We start from the raw sequence: 14055 nt of genomic DNA, 5'->3' as shown, positions 1-14055 counted from the left end.
AATGAAAGTACTATAAATGATTAGAGCCGTTATGTAAACTCCCATATATATATTTATATAGAAACTGCATAAATAATTTATGTTGCTTCTAGATGTAATATGTATTACTTGCTTACATTATAAGAAATCTTCTCGAGGATGTTTGGCTTCTCGAAAATCAAATATATTTTTGTTTATTCTGGTATGTCTAGTAATATTCATGTCCATTCTTAATTCTCAACGTAAAGTATTTTCAGAAATTAAGATTTGAATTGTATTTTATTTATTTTATGAATGTCATTAATTCAAATCCATTAATTTACCTTTATTAGATCATTTTTAAAATCTGTGTTGAGTCTTTATACCAACATAGCTTCTGTTCAATATGCTAAGCAGTACTTTATGTTACTGTATAATATTTATTTGTACTAAGTTTCGTTAAAGTATTTTGGAGAGTGCAAGTTATTTATCCGAAATCTGTTAGCTTTTTTGCGTATATAATAGACCAGGTTTTAATTCAAGATAAAAAAAACTACCTCAAAGTAACTGTGATCTAACAAAGCATCTTGGATTTTTTTTATTTGATTATTATTTTTTTGTTCTTTCTAAATTTCAATAAATGCTCGACAATATCCCGAATTTCTCCTTAGATTATATTAGTTCAAAAATAGCAAGATAGCAAACTGCTCTACCACCAACGTTGCCAGTTCAATACTTGCTAAGTGTCGTATTCTTGCCCTCAGAGCTTAGTCACGCCAGAGAGCGCTGTTGCCGCCGGCAACAGTCAATCAAAAACAAGAAAATAGTTATCCCTCATTCAGGATCAGCCTAAATCTTTAACAAATATTTTACTAAATGATGCTTTAGAGGACTTATTAAAAGTAAGTGAATAAACTGCATTAATACCATTACTGATAAATCTAGCCACGACTAAAATATTTTTCTCAAATACTTAAAGTACTTGTCTCAAAATACAACAGTTGTATCATTCCGCACATGTGTTAACAATGTTTTGGTTCTTTTAGGGGCTATTTCCTTATAAAATTCCCTCAAAGAATGGCTGGTGCAGACGTCACTGCTTTAGCAGGCGATTTAGCAAGAGCAGTGGAGCTCACCATGAGTCCTAATGCCTCTCAAGCTGACCGTCTAAAGGCTTACCAAGCATGTGAGAGTTTCAAGGAGACTTCCCCCTTGTGTGCTGAAGCGGGCCTCTTCTTAGCTGCAAATACTCAGAATTCCGCCATCGCCAGACATTTCGGACTGCAGCTAATGGAACACACAGTAAAATACCGTTGGACTCAAATTAGTCAGCAAGAGAAAATATTCATAAAGGAGAATTCAATGAAACTTCTAGCAGCTGGTGGTATTAGTGAAGAACCCCATATGAAGGATGCTCTAAGTAGGGTTATTGTTGAGATGGTAAAGAGAGAGTGGCCTCAACAATGGCCTAGTCTTTTAAACGAGCTCTCAGACGCTTGTGCTTGCGGAGAGACACAAACTGAGCTTGTTCTTCTTGTATTTCTAAGGCTAGTTGAGGATGTAGCCTTACTTCAAGTAAGTGCTTTATTATATTGTCACTTTCAAATTTAACTAAATTGTTTGCTAGACTTTAGAATCCAATCAGCGACGCAAGGATATTTACCATGCTCTCACAGCTAATATGTCAATAATCTTTGACTTTTTCCTACGCCTTATTGAATTACATGTCAGTCAGCTCAGAGCTTCTAATGGCCTTAAGTCTGGAGCCCATACTCGGGTGGTTCAAGTTGTACTTTTAACCCTCACAGGTTAATTATAATCATAATAAAAATAAATATAAATTCACTGATTGTTTTGTTTAGGTTTTGTTGAATGGGTTTCCATGCAACATATCTTAGCTCAAAATGGAAGGCTATTGCAAATTCTCTGTCTTTTGTTAAATGACACTGCATTCCAGTATTCAGCAGCAGAATGTTTGTCTCATATTCTAAACCGAAAAGGCAAAATTGAGGAACGAAAACCATTGATGATGTTATTCAATACTGAAGCTTTGCAATGTATTGTATCAGTGGCTAAAAGTCCAGGCTCTGTAACTGATGAACAGTTTTATCTGTTTAAGAAGAAGTTGATTCAGGTAATAGCACTTTTAAATACCAGAATTTTAAGATTTGCTTTGTTTTAAGCCAGATTTATACACTATTAAAATTAGATTGAGTATTGATTTTTGGCATTGAAAGATAAACACAAATAAATTTACTCTCTCCATTTATATATCCCTGGGATTTGAAGTTGTTACAGCTGAGAGGAGCCCTCATAGAAAATAAATATTTCCAGCTTTTCTCTGCAAAATGTATACATATAGTTCATTTTAAGGTTCTGGGAGGATTGACTACACAACTATGCACTCTTTACTCCAAGGATCCTACATTCAGACCCATCAACTTTTCCTTATTTCTAGAAGCAATTTTGGCCTATAGTACTCACCCCAGTTTGGTTCTGGCCCATTTAGCAAATCCACTGTGGAATATGATGTTAAAGCATGAGCAGGTAAATTGATTAGTGAAATTTATGAATGTTTTTGATTTTTAAATATTCATAGGTATCGCGGGATCCGATTTTCCTCTCATGTATTCCTCAGTGGGTACAATGCACTGCCCTAAAAATTATAAAATTTAATTATCCAGTAGGAAAAAGTCCCACTAGCACTGATATTACTGAGACGGTTGCATATGCAAAAGTGGATTTTGATAGTGAAGAAGAGTTTGCGGCCTATTTTTATCGATGTCGTTCAGATCTTTTGGATTCATTTAGGTAAAACTTTAATCCCCAGTGTTTGTTTATTTTAATTTATCATTATTTCAGGCAAGCAACTATAGTGGCTCCATTGGTGACTTTCAATTATCTGGAGCAGTGGCTATTAAAATGCCTTTCGGTGCCAAATACCACCTACAATATAACATTTTCCGACCCATTTTATCAGGAATGGGAGGCTTTGGCGAATTTTATTGAAAGCGTATTAAGCAGGCATGTACTTCGTACTAAAGACATTAATTATTACATAATAGTCGTTCTATTTAAACAGAGTACTGCAAAATCCAGAAAGGCCTCCCATAACAGCAGGCTTGAGGCTACTACAAATGTGCCTGACATATCATCCAGTAAATCCCTTAATTATTTCCACATTACTAACTTGTATTTCTGCCCTATTTGTTTTCCTGAGCATGTCCACTGGTCAGATGGCACCAGCAGCAAATTCAGTAGCCGCATCAGGTGCCGCTCTTTTGCCGCAAGTGTTAGAAAAGATATTCGCCACCCTAATGTATTTGCCCGATGGTGAGAATAAGGGTGCGAATAGGTCTAAGCATTTGAAAAATTTGCGCAAGCACGCGTCGTCTTTGATAGTTAAAATTGGTTTGTAACTTTGTGGAGTTTATTAAATGGTTTTGGTTATTGAGGATTTTTTAGGAAACAAATACCCTTTACTACTGTTACCAGTGTTTGATCAAATTAAGGCAACGGTGGAGAATTTGTCTTTGCCTGATTCTCCGGCCTGTCTGAGCAATTTTGAAAAAGTGACTTTGTTGGAAGCTTTACTTTTAATTTCTAATCATTTCGGTCAGTATAATTTTTCAGTGGTTTCTAATTATGAAAAATATTGAATTGTTTCAGGCGATTATGAGAGGCAAAGTACATTTACAGGAGAAATTCTAAGAGAAGCAAACGCGCAATTTCTTGCTATAGTGAATTCAGGAGCTTTGAAAGGGGCCACCGAATTCATATCTTTCATCGGTCTTGACAAACCTCCAGCCGCAGAAACTACTAACAATATTTGTGGCCAAAACAGAAACAACCTGATTTTTAGCGTAAATCTTGTTTTGGGGGCGATTAAACGATGCTCCTGGCCAGATGATCCAGAAAGGGCCACTAGAGGTATTTTTTTGTATTAAATTAAATAGAAAAATACTAATTTCTATATTTTTCAGGAGGTTTTGTAGTATCTTTGACCGAATCAGGCAATCCGGTTTGTCGGAATCCTGCCGCTCCTCACGTCGTGCCTCTTCTTCCACACATTTTATCCCTTATCAAAATTTTCAATGAAATGTTTATCCCGGAAGTTCAAGCTCGTATTCATGACAGTTATAAAGGTTGTTTGGCCATGACTGAGGTTGAAAAGGCTGTTTTATTAGGTGTAGTAGGTAAGTCACAATACTTATGTAGTAACTATCATAGCTCTAATAAAGCTTTTCAAGGACATAACAGCGAAAACAGTGATATTCCCATAATACAAGGCCCCTTGGAGAGAATGCAATGTTTCCTTACTAGTCTTCATGAGAGCTGCTACCATATGGTTGGATCTATGGGGCCTTCTCTCGGCAGAGACTTGTACAATATTCCAGATCTAGCTTTAGCAATTATTAATAGCATTTTGTCGTGTCTGCAAGTGAGTAATGCTGTCATAATTGTGATATTTCTTTAGTTGTTTTTTAATTTTTAGTACATACCAGACCATAGACTGAGGCCCATTATTAGGGTGTTTTTAAAATCCTTCATATACTCATGTCCCACTCCCCATTATGATGTGGTTGTGTTGCCAGTTATAGCTCACATGGCTCCAATATGTAAGTTCAATATACAAAATGTTTTAAATTCATTGATGAATGTGTTCAATTCCTGAATATTTTCTATATACTATGTAGTTTAATATTCCACTTCCAACTTTAACGGCAAAGATGTCATTTTTACAAAATTACTAATTTGTAAACTTAACTCAAACTGTGTCTTGGATAACCCAAAGTTCAAAATTTGGTACTGTTATTGGAAGACACATACTTATATTCAATATTAACCACCCTAAATGTCCTTAAATTGTGATAAAAGGCTAATTTGAGGTAAACACGTACATTGAAATTTGAAAGGGGATGCTTAAAAATACATTTCAGAAGATATTACCATTTACTCCCTCTATCCCAGTTAACCTAATTTTGAAATGTAAACATCCAGCTCGCGTAGGTTTAAAAGGGCTAATTGGCGATAACATTTCCTATTACCATTTTACAATTGTGGTAGTAATTTTTTATGTATGCAGATTTGAATAAATTGCACGGCAATTGGCAACGAGTGATAGAGTTTAGGAATCGCGAAGTGCAGGAAGATGATGCGGATACAAAAGAAGTTCTTGAAGACTATTTAACTAGAGCCCTAACAAGGGAATACTTGGACTTGCTAAAAGTGGGGCTAGTAGGCGGTGGCCTCATTCCTGAAGGTAGCTCGGCTATTATGGAAACCGAGGAGTTGAGTAATTCTCCCACTCCACCTTCCACAAGGTCCAATTTGACTGCCGAAGTAATCTCCGATTTAGGTAAGTTAAAGAAGTGTAATGACTTTGCATTGATTTATCTGTCTATTTAGGTTTGATATTATTGAGAAATGATAAAACCTGCCAGCCGATTGTGCTGACTGTACTGGGAGCTTTGAGCTGGATTGATAGCACCGCATCGTTTAAGGCGACTCAGCTGACTGGGCCTATAGTGCGACAGGTAAGCGGGAATTATTAAATGAATTAAATGATAAAGTGTTGAGTAGTTAACAATCGACGCTTCTTTGACTGGAGAAATGGCCACACATATTATGGCTGGTGTCTTGAATGCACTAATTTTACATGGACAGCATGAGGCTAATCAGAGTTCTTTGCTGACTTTAGGCGCTCAAGTATACGAAATGCTGCGGCCGTCGTTTGTCGAAGTTTTAGGGGTAATTTGATGTTACCGATTTAAAATGTTTTTTAATCTAAAAATTATTACAGATGATGCAACAAATCCCTGGAGTTAATCCCGTAGATTTGCAAAAGTTGGATGAACGAATTTCTGGAAGCACCAGCAAGGGCAATAAAGTGGAAAAGGTTAAAAAAGACTTGTTTAAGAAGCTGACAGGCAATGTAAGCTTAATAAAATATAATAATAATCAAAAAAACTTATTAATTAATAGCTTTTTATTATTTTATGTTTTTTATCTATTTACTTTGTAGCTAATAGGGAAAAGTATGGGACAATTATTCAAAAAAGAAGTGAAAATCAACAATCTGCCTCAGATATCCATCGCCAAAAAGGAACTTAAAGAGACGGTTCCAGACTTACGAAGCATTTACGGCAGTTAGTAATGACATTTATTTTCGAATAAATTAGCTTGCATTCAAATTAATTTATTGTGAAAAAGGGCATCTTGAAAGTGCTTGGGGAGACTGATTTTGGTGAATTTTTGTTTACATTCAAATCAAGCACTTTTTAGGAGGCCGGGAGTTACATCCAAGTATCATTCTGATCTTGTCGCCGATTACAATTTATTTCTATAAAAATATTGGGTTAATGTGAAAGTAATTGTTTTTCAACTAAATCAGCCTCCATTCAAATTTAAGGAACAATATTTGAATATGTATATATTTTTGTTTTACTTTATTGTAAATCAATTTGTTTGGCTTTATTAATTTAATAAAAAATCAACACAGAGTTAAGTGTATAATTTTTTAACTAAATCTGTAGTGTCTGTTCAACGATTTTATGTAAGTCATTCATTCCTCGGTGTTTCTCATCCCCCATGATCTCATTCTCCTTAACTGCCTTCAGTGACCATCCCATTTGTTATTCTTCGTTGCTCTCTATCTGCAAAAAAATTAATTCCGTTATCTAAAATAAGACACTACTTCAACAACTATGTTTGAAAATTCCGCGTTTTAGCAAACTGACACTTTACCTATAGATACTTGACATGTTCTATCCAGATTTAGGTGGGCCTAAAATGAAGCTAAGCTACACCATCTTTATATCAGGAATTCTCAATACTTTTAAATTCATCTATCACAATGCCATCAATTGAATTGTCCTCGTGAAGGCATGCTTGCTTCTTTGAACCATTTATTTATAGTATTCATTCTTAGTGACTACGTTCCACAAGTGCTTTAACAAAACATCGTATAAATTAACATACATTCAATTTGCACGTAATAAGGGGTGAAATAAAATTTTTAAAGTTCCATAATCAGAACTAAAAACAATTTATAAAAGATTACTTATTTCTATTCTAACAATGAAGATGGGACGTTTTCTTGCAGAATTACGAATTATATCTTAAATAATGAGTTGGCCGAGGTGTGAAATTAGGTTTTGGTAGTTCGACGAGTGTGGTGATAACAGCAAAAAGGTGCCTTTGTAACTTTTAGTTACAGTCAATTTGCATTCGAACTTTTCACATTGAACAGTACCTTTTGACCGCAGCGGTCTTCTTAAACTTATAAAGACGCCTGCCTTTTCACTCCCAGGTGTTGTCATTTACTTCACAGGGATACCTTGTGACGGTACCGCCCACGAACTAACCTGAACTAACCTGAATATTACCGTTAAATTCAGTCGCTCTTAATAGGTCGTCGTAGACCTTGAATATAATTCTTGCAATTAAACGGCACTAATTTAAAAACTTACTCAGAGACAGCAATCATAAAACCAAATGGTCCAAAAACATTTTGGATTAGTTAACTTTACTGATTTGTTGTGACTTGAGGCTGTTTGGCGGGGTAAATCTTGGGAACCAAATGAAGTCCCATGAAACTTACCAGCTTCACGATTGCTTTTCATTCTGAAAGTTAGCTTGGGGGGTCGTCCATGGCGAAGCATTCCTATGATATGTGAAGACTTCCCTGGGAGATATAGAGAGTGGTCCCTAAAGGTGTTTAAGAATATTTACTATCGATATTTAAGGAGCTGATTCTCTGGATTGTTCTAAGACGAAAACGTTATATAAATATGTCCTCAAATGAATCGTTTCCGAGATACACGGGGATAAATATTAAAAAATATATAATTTTTTTTTCGTATTTTCAAAATGGCGCAATATGTTTTATTATAACTCGGTGTACCTACACAGTAGTGCAAATAGTACATTTCTCTTCTATTTAAAGAAACGAGCTGAAACCATAGACATGCATAAGAGTTACCGTGATAATTCTTATAGGGCACTGGGGAGTACGCTACTGGTATTGTGAGGAGAAAATGATAACAAAACGAACTTTAAGGGGGTAAATCTATTTATTTTTTCATGTAATTTTAGAATTGCTCAAAAAAATTAACATTACAAAAAATTAACTACACAAAAACTAATGTAATTTCCCGGTTAACACCCCCATCATAGCTATCTATTTCGGTTCTAACACAAATATCGGCCCTAGAGTACCCTTGACCCATCAAGTCATAGGAACTGTCCCTCACTTCCAGCCTAATTCGATGTCCATAGTGCTTGTTAAGTTCTGGAATACATATTTTGGTCCCATAAGGGATCCCCAGTCTGTCATCCATGCTTATTGTAACGTATTCACTCCTATTATCCAGGTAGTCCTGTAGAGGTGCAGAAAAGCTTATTTCTCCGCATAAGATTCGGAGTTCAATCTTACTTGTAAGGTCTTTAGTTTCTTTCCTCTTTTGTCTTCATAGGCAAACCCGTGATCTGAGTCAGAATAATCCGGATAATATGCTGTTAAAGTTACATTTTTAAAGGTTTTCCCTTTGCAATTTAGATCATAGTCTGGAATAAAAATGGCGGAGATTTTCGAAAAAAGGCAATATCTGCTACTTACCATTATCAAATAAGGCTAATGAGTGAACCACAAACAAGCACAATAAAGTATAAATCGAAATTTCAATATGCATTTTAAGGAAATAGCTGATTTTAAAAGTGAGTCTTGACTATGGCTATCAAATATGTAATTCATGCATTGAAACCTACGCGGCAGGATTTTGCATGTATCAGCAAAACAATCTTTGATGTCGAAACGCGGTCAGTTAATAAAAATCAGAAGGGACGATGGTCAGCTGAAATGAATTATTGTGAAAATGAAATTCATAAGATTCTGCACCTACTTCCCCAAATAATTGGTTGCAGCAGAATAACTTTTACCTGATTCGTTACGCTAACCTTCTGCCTCTCTTTAACCAGATGTTTATAAATTGATAATTATCGTACTTCTCATTAAGTCGTTGGGCGCGTGTTTTTTGCTGAAAATCTCATAAAGCATACATTTTCATCTACAGAACTCCCTTCATCTTGTTCATCTGTGGACAAATCCCACGAATACGCAGCAAAAACTAAATTAATGTAGGCAATTCAGTTCCTAATTAAACCCATAATTAACTCAAAATCCAGCCATTGTAACAAATTTAACACATTTGAAGATTATTTCTTCCATCTTCATCTTATGCGTGAAAGTCCATTTTTGATCTGAAATAATTGATTTATGTATAAATACAAGTTTTCAACCGTTCTTACGCTATTTGTTACTCAGTAGCCTCACTACTAACAAAGAAATGATAATGAAGATATTTATTCCTTTATTGGGGAGCTCTTATATGCTGGTAAGTTGCATTAAACTTCATATTAGCCCTATCTCAATCACGTGCAATTTAAGATTTCAGTTTTCATCACATTTGTCCATGCAATCAACTCACCTCAAGGCGAAAGAAGACACTTGCAGAGCTTTATTGTTAGTGCTAACTATGGAGTGCAATCCTCAAATTCGTCTCTAGATTCTTTACCATCCACCTCTTCCTGGAGAGGAAGTCGTCACTATCCAGGAAGACCTTTCACTACCAAAAATCCTAGTATGGAAGTAATATATGGCATTAGGGATCCCAACTCAATGAACGGTACTGGTCAATCCCCACAATCTTTAACGGAGCTCACTAATGACCAAGTCCAGGCTGCTTCTACGTATGAGGTAAATGAAATTTTGGACGACATCCATAAACCATCGGTGGCAGATTTGCAGGGGATTATTAGCAAACTCATCAAAGGGAGTACAAAAGTGCACCAAGTGGTTAAAGTGCCCGCAGTGTATGAAATACATTTGCAAGAAGAAGAGAAGCCCAGTGATAGCTTTAAGAACTTCAAAGTACCTTTCTCTGGTCGTAATACTAATTATTGGAAGCAACAGTCTTTTCGAGGCACAAGAAAACCGTACTGGAAGCCGCATTACTTTCAAGTTAAAAACACCCAACCTCATTATCATAATTGGAATGGCAGAAAAGCCACAAAGACCTGGAATTTGCCCTCAAAAATCAAATATTTCGACCAACAATATCCAATACAGGGAAAATATTCTCATCCAAAACCCTTTAGCATTGAAAATAATCAAATTAACACAATTCCATTGAACAGCTGGACTATATATTCTCATGACACTCAACCATTATACAGCAGCGTGAGCGTACCTGTGACTCCAGGGAGTACTGCTGTAAGTTTCATAAGTAACAGCAATAATTATGAAAACTATGGAGGTGCCGTAGACCTCAGCTTGTACTATGCAAAGAAGAAGGAGCTGCAAGATAAGAGTTACATAGGGCAGAATATTGGACAAAGACGAAATGTCGAATCTCAAATGTATAAAACAAAAAATAGAAACCAACTAGAAAGACGCTATTTGCCTTTTTCCGGTTTTAACTATATTATTCATGTAAAGGAGAAAAGTACCTAAACAAGTCATTGTATAAAGTATTACCCACACGAGTTTGCCTCTAGACTCGGTTTATGGTCAAAAGAGTATGACGAATCTAGTCAATAAACCGGGTTTGAAGATAAAAGCTAATTGAAGCAGGTCCAAGGTTGCAAGGCCCTAAAGTCATGCAGACCCAATAAACTTGGGTCTGTCGATGCCATTAGGTCTTTGTTCATTTTCGCTCAATGTAACGGACCTTTCTGCTAATTTAGATTTAGGAAAATAAGATGCATAAAATCCCACAATATATTTTACTACCTCAAAATTTGCCGTTTATTGCTTACCTATATAATTTAAAGTACCACCCCCCAAAATAATAGAAAGTAACATCCCTAAATTTTGGCGAAACCAAGCTTCATTTTGGGTTTGACTTTCCTGAGTTAGGGTCGTTCTGCATCGGTTCATTAACGTGTGAAGTGAATTCAGACTATTCCGGTATACTTGTGCCTTAGTCAGGATTTTCTGGTAAACACTAATATTCTATATTATAACACTATAGAAAATCGCTTCATTATATTATTCTAACGCACTAAACAAACAATAGCTATTGATTTTCATATTAATTTGCCAATTTATGCATGTGCATTAGTAGTAATAAAAAACCTAATAATAACTATAAACTTGTACACTATCACTTTATCACACGGGTGCATGGGTATGTTAAAAAACTTTTTCGCTAATTTGCACACTACATATATTAAGGAGACATTAAATATTTTTAGGTATGTGTGTGATAATTCTCATTTATGGACGAATCATACAAGTAACGCACGTGCGCGTGAAACGTCGCGTTCGCGACATTCACGCCAGCGTGATGAGAAACTCGTTCGCTAATTTATACACTATATATATTAGGGAAAAATAAAATCTTTTTATGTATGTGTGTGATAATTCTCATTTATGGACGAATCATACAAGTAACGCACGTGCGCGTGAAATGTCGCATTCACGACATTCACGCCAGCATGATGAGAAGCTCGTTCATTAATTTGTACACTATATATATTAGGGAAAAATAAAATCTTTTTATGTATGTGTGTGATAATTTTTATTTATGGACGAATCATAGAAGTAACGCACATGCGCGTGAAATATCGCATTCACGACATTCACGCCAGCGTGATGAGAAGCTCGTTCATTAATTTGTACACTATATATATTAGGGAAAAATAAAATCTTTTTATGTATGTGTGTGATTATTTTTATTTATGGACGAATCATACAAGTAACGCACATGCGCGTGAAATGTCGCATTCACGACATTCACGCCAGCGTGATGAGAAGCTCGTTCGCTAATTTGTATACTGTATATATTAGGGAGAAATAAAATGTTTTTATGCATGTGTGGGATAATTGTTATTTACAGAGGAATCAAAAAAGTAGCGCACACGTAGGTGAAATATCGTGCTCACGACATTCATACAATGGTGTTAATAAACTTTGGCAATATGTCGACTATTTTTCTCAATATCATTGCCCATATGGAAAAAAATGATCTCAACGCGAGTTAGACCCTGGTCATCGCAGCGGATCTACGGTACTGTTTTTCTTTGAAAATATGCACATGATGATTTTCAGAATAGCGGATACTTTCAACATTTTGTGACATTGGGAAATATTCTCAAAATTTACATATTTCTGCGCCATGGGCGATAAAAGCTTTTTACATTGCACTGTGGCCATCATTCATTTATTTATCCTAACACAAATGTGCGTTATTCTTTGGTTTTGCAACTACTAACTCCGTGGGTTGTAAATATATTTTTCTAAAACCGTGAACCATGCCGTAAAGTGCTACTTTCAGCAACCACTTGATCATACCTTATAAAACACACGTACGAAAATGATTTTTTCGTAAATCAGTAATGACGAACCAATATTATATGAACGATTATCATACTGCTGTGTAAAATTGTTACCGACAGCTAGTAGTTGATTTGTCCAGATGTATGTATTAGCATTTCCCTGACATTTATGAATGTAACAAATAAACGTCATGTCTAGAGATTGTAAAATTCCAATTTCAATAAGTTTATGTTAAGAGTTTATGATTAAATAGCAGTATCCGAAATGAAAATCATTAGAAAGGTATGATAAAATATTTTAATGCAAAAGGGTTGGGGTCGTGGCTTTTAACTGTGTGTATTTCCTTTTATTTTAAATGGTCATTATGTTAAAAATATGACTCATGTGTGTATACAAATACATTAAAAATATAACTCATCGAAAAACACAAATAATAGAGAGTAATTCTAATCCTTACTGGGCAAATGTTAAAAACGAAAAAAGGTTTCACTGAAAAATCAGTAAAATGACAAATACCATAATAAAAAGAATGATAATTAATACGTGATACTGTACTTATTTACACTAAAACGTGTATGGATATTGTAAATCAAAACCATTAAAATGAACGTTCGTGGGTTTTAGTGCCATAACGTAACATCCTTGTGGTTCTTTCTTTACGATAAATAGGTAACTAGGCAAACGTTTCTAATTTCTAATCATGAAGGATGTAACTTATAAAAATCCCCATATACTTATTTTCTCTTTCTAATTTGCTCGAGGTGACAAATCAAAATTTTAGTAAGACCCTGTATGTGTTTAAATTTCCCGGGTAGCAAAATTAACAATTGAGGTGCCTTACGTCAAACCAAACTGTTTCTGCACTACTGCGCTGGCGTCTGTCTATCCAAACGGCAGTCCGAAAAGGAACGAAATAAGTGGATTTTCACTGAATTTCCTCCGAGGACAAGGAAAGGCCATCGTTTTTCGAATTTTTTCCATGCAAAAAATTATGCAGTTTAAGCAATTAAAAACTTTGAATTTATAACTCTTATGCATTAAAGCTAAAAGAAGGCATTATTTCGCAACGACGCGAATATGAATTGGATATAAACCGCCATTGTAAAACAAATTATTTCCAAATGCCAAACGTCTAAGTGGTAAAGAGAATTGGAGAAGAAAATCGTGAGGTCGGGCACAAAAAGCCGAAGAGAATATCTCGACATTCTACTCGAAAAATCCAGCATAACAAACAGGATTTTGGCTTATAAAACCAGCAATCGTAGGTTCGTATCGAGGCCGTTTACAGAACGTTTGGATTCCAATCTGAAACCATCTGGGACGTTATGTGGTAAAATTGTATCTTTGAGGGCTTTTAATGTAGGAATTCGCAATGAAATCGACGTTTTAACAGTATTTCTGCAATTTTGGCTCTCTTTGCGGTCAATTTCTTCGTATTTTCAACCCCGAGGAAGCGGAGCGTACGCACACAGCCGCCATCACGGCAGCCCGTCAAAAAGCGTGTAAACCGATTTCGTGCGAAGTGGATTGCGTTTTGTGGCTCCGTATTTTTCGTAATTCTCATGTGGATTAATCGAGAAAATACGTAGGTAATGGTTTTCCGCATAGTTAGAAGTCCCGTCTTGATGAAAATGTCGTTATTTGTAGAAAAGGTGATGAGTTTAGTGCAAAAAATGTGATTTAAGTGGCGGCCTTCTCGCCAGTGGTTAACGTAAGTGCCCGCCATGTTGAAAATTGACTTCAGAAATGAATTTCTC

General features: G+C 35.5%; 3 protein-coding genes and 1 long non-coding RNA gene across 27 annotated transcripts in view; 2 read left to right on the top strand and 2 right to left on the bottom strand.

Annotated features, from left to right (window-relative positions):
• Positions 1–752: 752 nt before the first annotated feature.
• Positions 753–6461, top strand: Ranbp21 (exportin-5-like protein Ranbp21). Its single transcript, XM_066289757.1, has 18 exons — positions 753–860; positions 1005–1533; positions 1586–1766; positions 1821–2092; positions 2332–2505; positions 2558–2769; positions 2821–2982; positions 3041–3369; positions 3424–3573; positions 3628–3888; positions 3942–4154; positions 4209–4399; positions 4454–4577; positions 5045–5317; positions 5368–5495; positions 5542–5709; positions 5762–5893; positions 5984–6461. Exons 2-18 carry the CDS (start codon positions 1036–1038, stop codon positions 6110–6112), a joined length of 3597 nt encoding a protein of 1198 aa, XP_066145854.1. The 5' UTR covers positions 753–860; positions 1005–1035; the 3' UTR covers positions 6113–6461.
• LOC136343206 (uncharacterized) lies at positions 6419–13380 on the bottom strand. Its single transcript, XR_010732756.1, has 3 exons — positions 13140–13380; positions 6706–6908; positions 6419–6614 (listed from the first exon to the last, which is right to left on the bottom strand). It is a non-coding gene; the product is annotated as an uncharacterized lncRNA (long non-coding RNA).
• LOC136343066 (uncharacterized) lies at positions 8010–9187 on the bottom strand. 2 transcript variants are annotated; one of them, XM_066289441.1, is made up of 4 exons: positions 8899–9187; positions 8579–8813; positions 8396–8526; positions 8010–8339 (listed from the first exon to the last, which is right to left on the bottom strand). In XM_066289441.1, the coding sequence occupies exons 2-4, from the start codon at positions 8649–8651 to the stop codon at positions 8091–8093; spliced, it is 453 nt and encodes a 150-aa protein (XP_066145538.1). In that variant the 5' UTR covers positions 8652–8813; positions 8899–9187; the 3' UTR covers positions 8010–8090. The 2 variants fall into 2 exon arrangements, with proteins under 2 accessions (XP_066145538.1, XP_066145539.1); XM_066289442.1 differs by lacking the exon at positions 8899–9187 and having other exon boundaries at positions 8579–8865.
• Positions 13372–14055, top strand: part of LOC136343187 (bromodomain-containing protein 3-like) — a 21312-nt gene continuing 20628 nt past the window's right edge. For 6 of the 23 annotated variants that reach the window (XM_066289738.1, XM_066289753.1, XM_066289741.1 and 3 more), the window contains exon 1: positions 13662–14009. The gene's annotated coding sequence lies outside the window, so the exon portion shown is untranslated. Of the gene's footprint in view, positions 13564–13657; positions 14010–14055 lie in introns of those variants that run through there. The other 17 variants (XM_066289743.1, XM_066289746.1, XM_066289744.1 and 14 more) reach the window with 12 other exon arrangements.

Source organism: Euwallacea fornicatus, chromosome 13 (assembly GCF_040115645.1).
Source record: "Euwallacea fornicatus isolate EFF26 chromosome 13, ASM4011564v1, whole genome shotgun sequence".
Taxonomy (NCBI): Eukaryota; Metazoa; Arthropoda; class Insecta; order Coleoptera; family Curculionidae; genus Euwallacea; species Euwallacea fornicatus.
This window is presented reverse-complemented; position numbering and strand designations above follow the sequence as displayed.

What these genes read in the sequence shown, in the direction of transcription:
- Ranbp21 (XM_066289757.1), top strand. Translation starts at nt 1,036, where the DNA reads ATGGCTGGTGCAGACGTCACTGCTTTAGCAGGCGATTTAGCAAGAGCA. An exon ending in CGTTTGTCGAAGTTTTAGGG is followed by an intron (nt 5,710 to 5,761) that starts GTAATTTGATGT and finishes AAATTATTACAG; the next exon opens with ATGATGCAACAAATCCCTGG. An exon ending in TTAAGAAGCTGACAGGCAAT is followed by an intron (nt 5,894 to 5,983) that starts GTAAGCTTAATA and finishes TTTACTTTGTAG; the next exon opens with CTAATAGGGAAAAGTATGGG.
- LOC136343066 (XM_066289441.1), bottom strand. Translation starts at nt 8,651, where the DNA reads ATGCATATTGAAATTTCGATTTATACTTTATTGTGCTTGTTTGTGGTT. An exon ending in ATTAGCCTTATTTGATAATG is followed by an intron (nt 8,527 to 8,578) that starts GTAAGTAGCAGA and finishes TTTTTATTCCAG; the next exon opens with ACTATGATCTAAATTGCAAA. An exon ending in AGAAACTAAAGACCTTACAA is followed by an intron (nt 8,340 to 8,395) that starts GTAAGATTGAAC and finishes GCACCTCTACAG; the next exon opens with GACTACCTGGATAATAGGAG.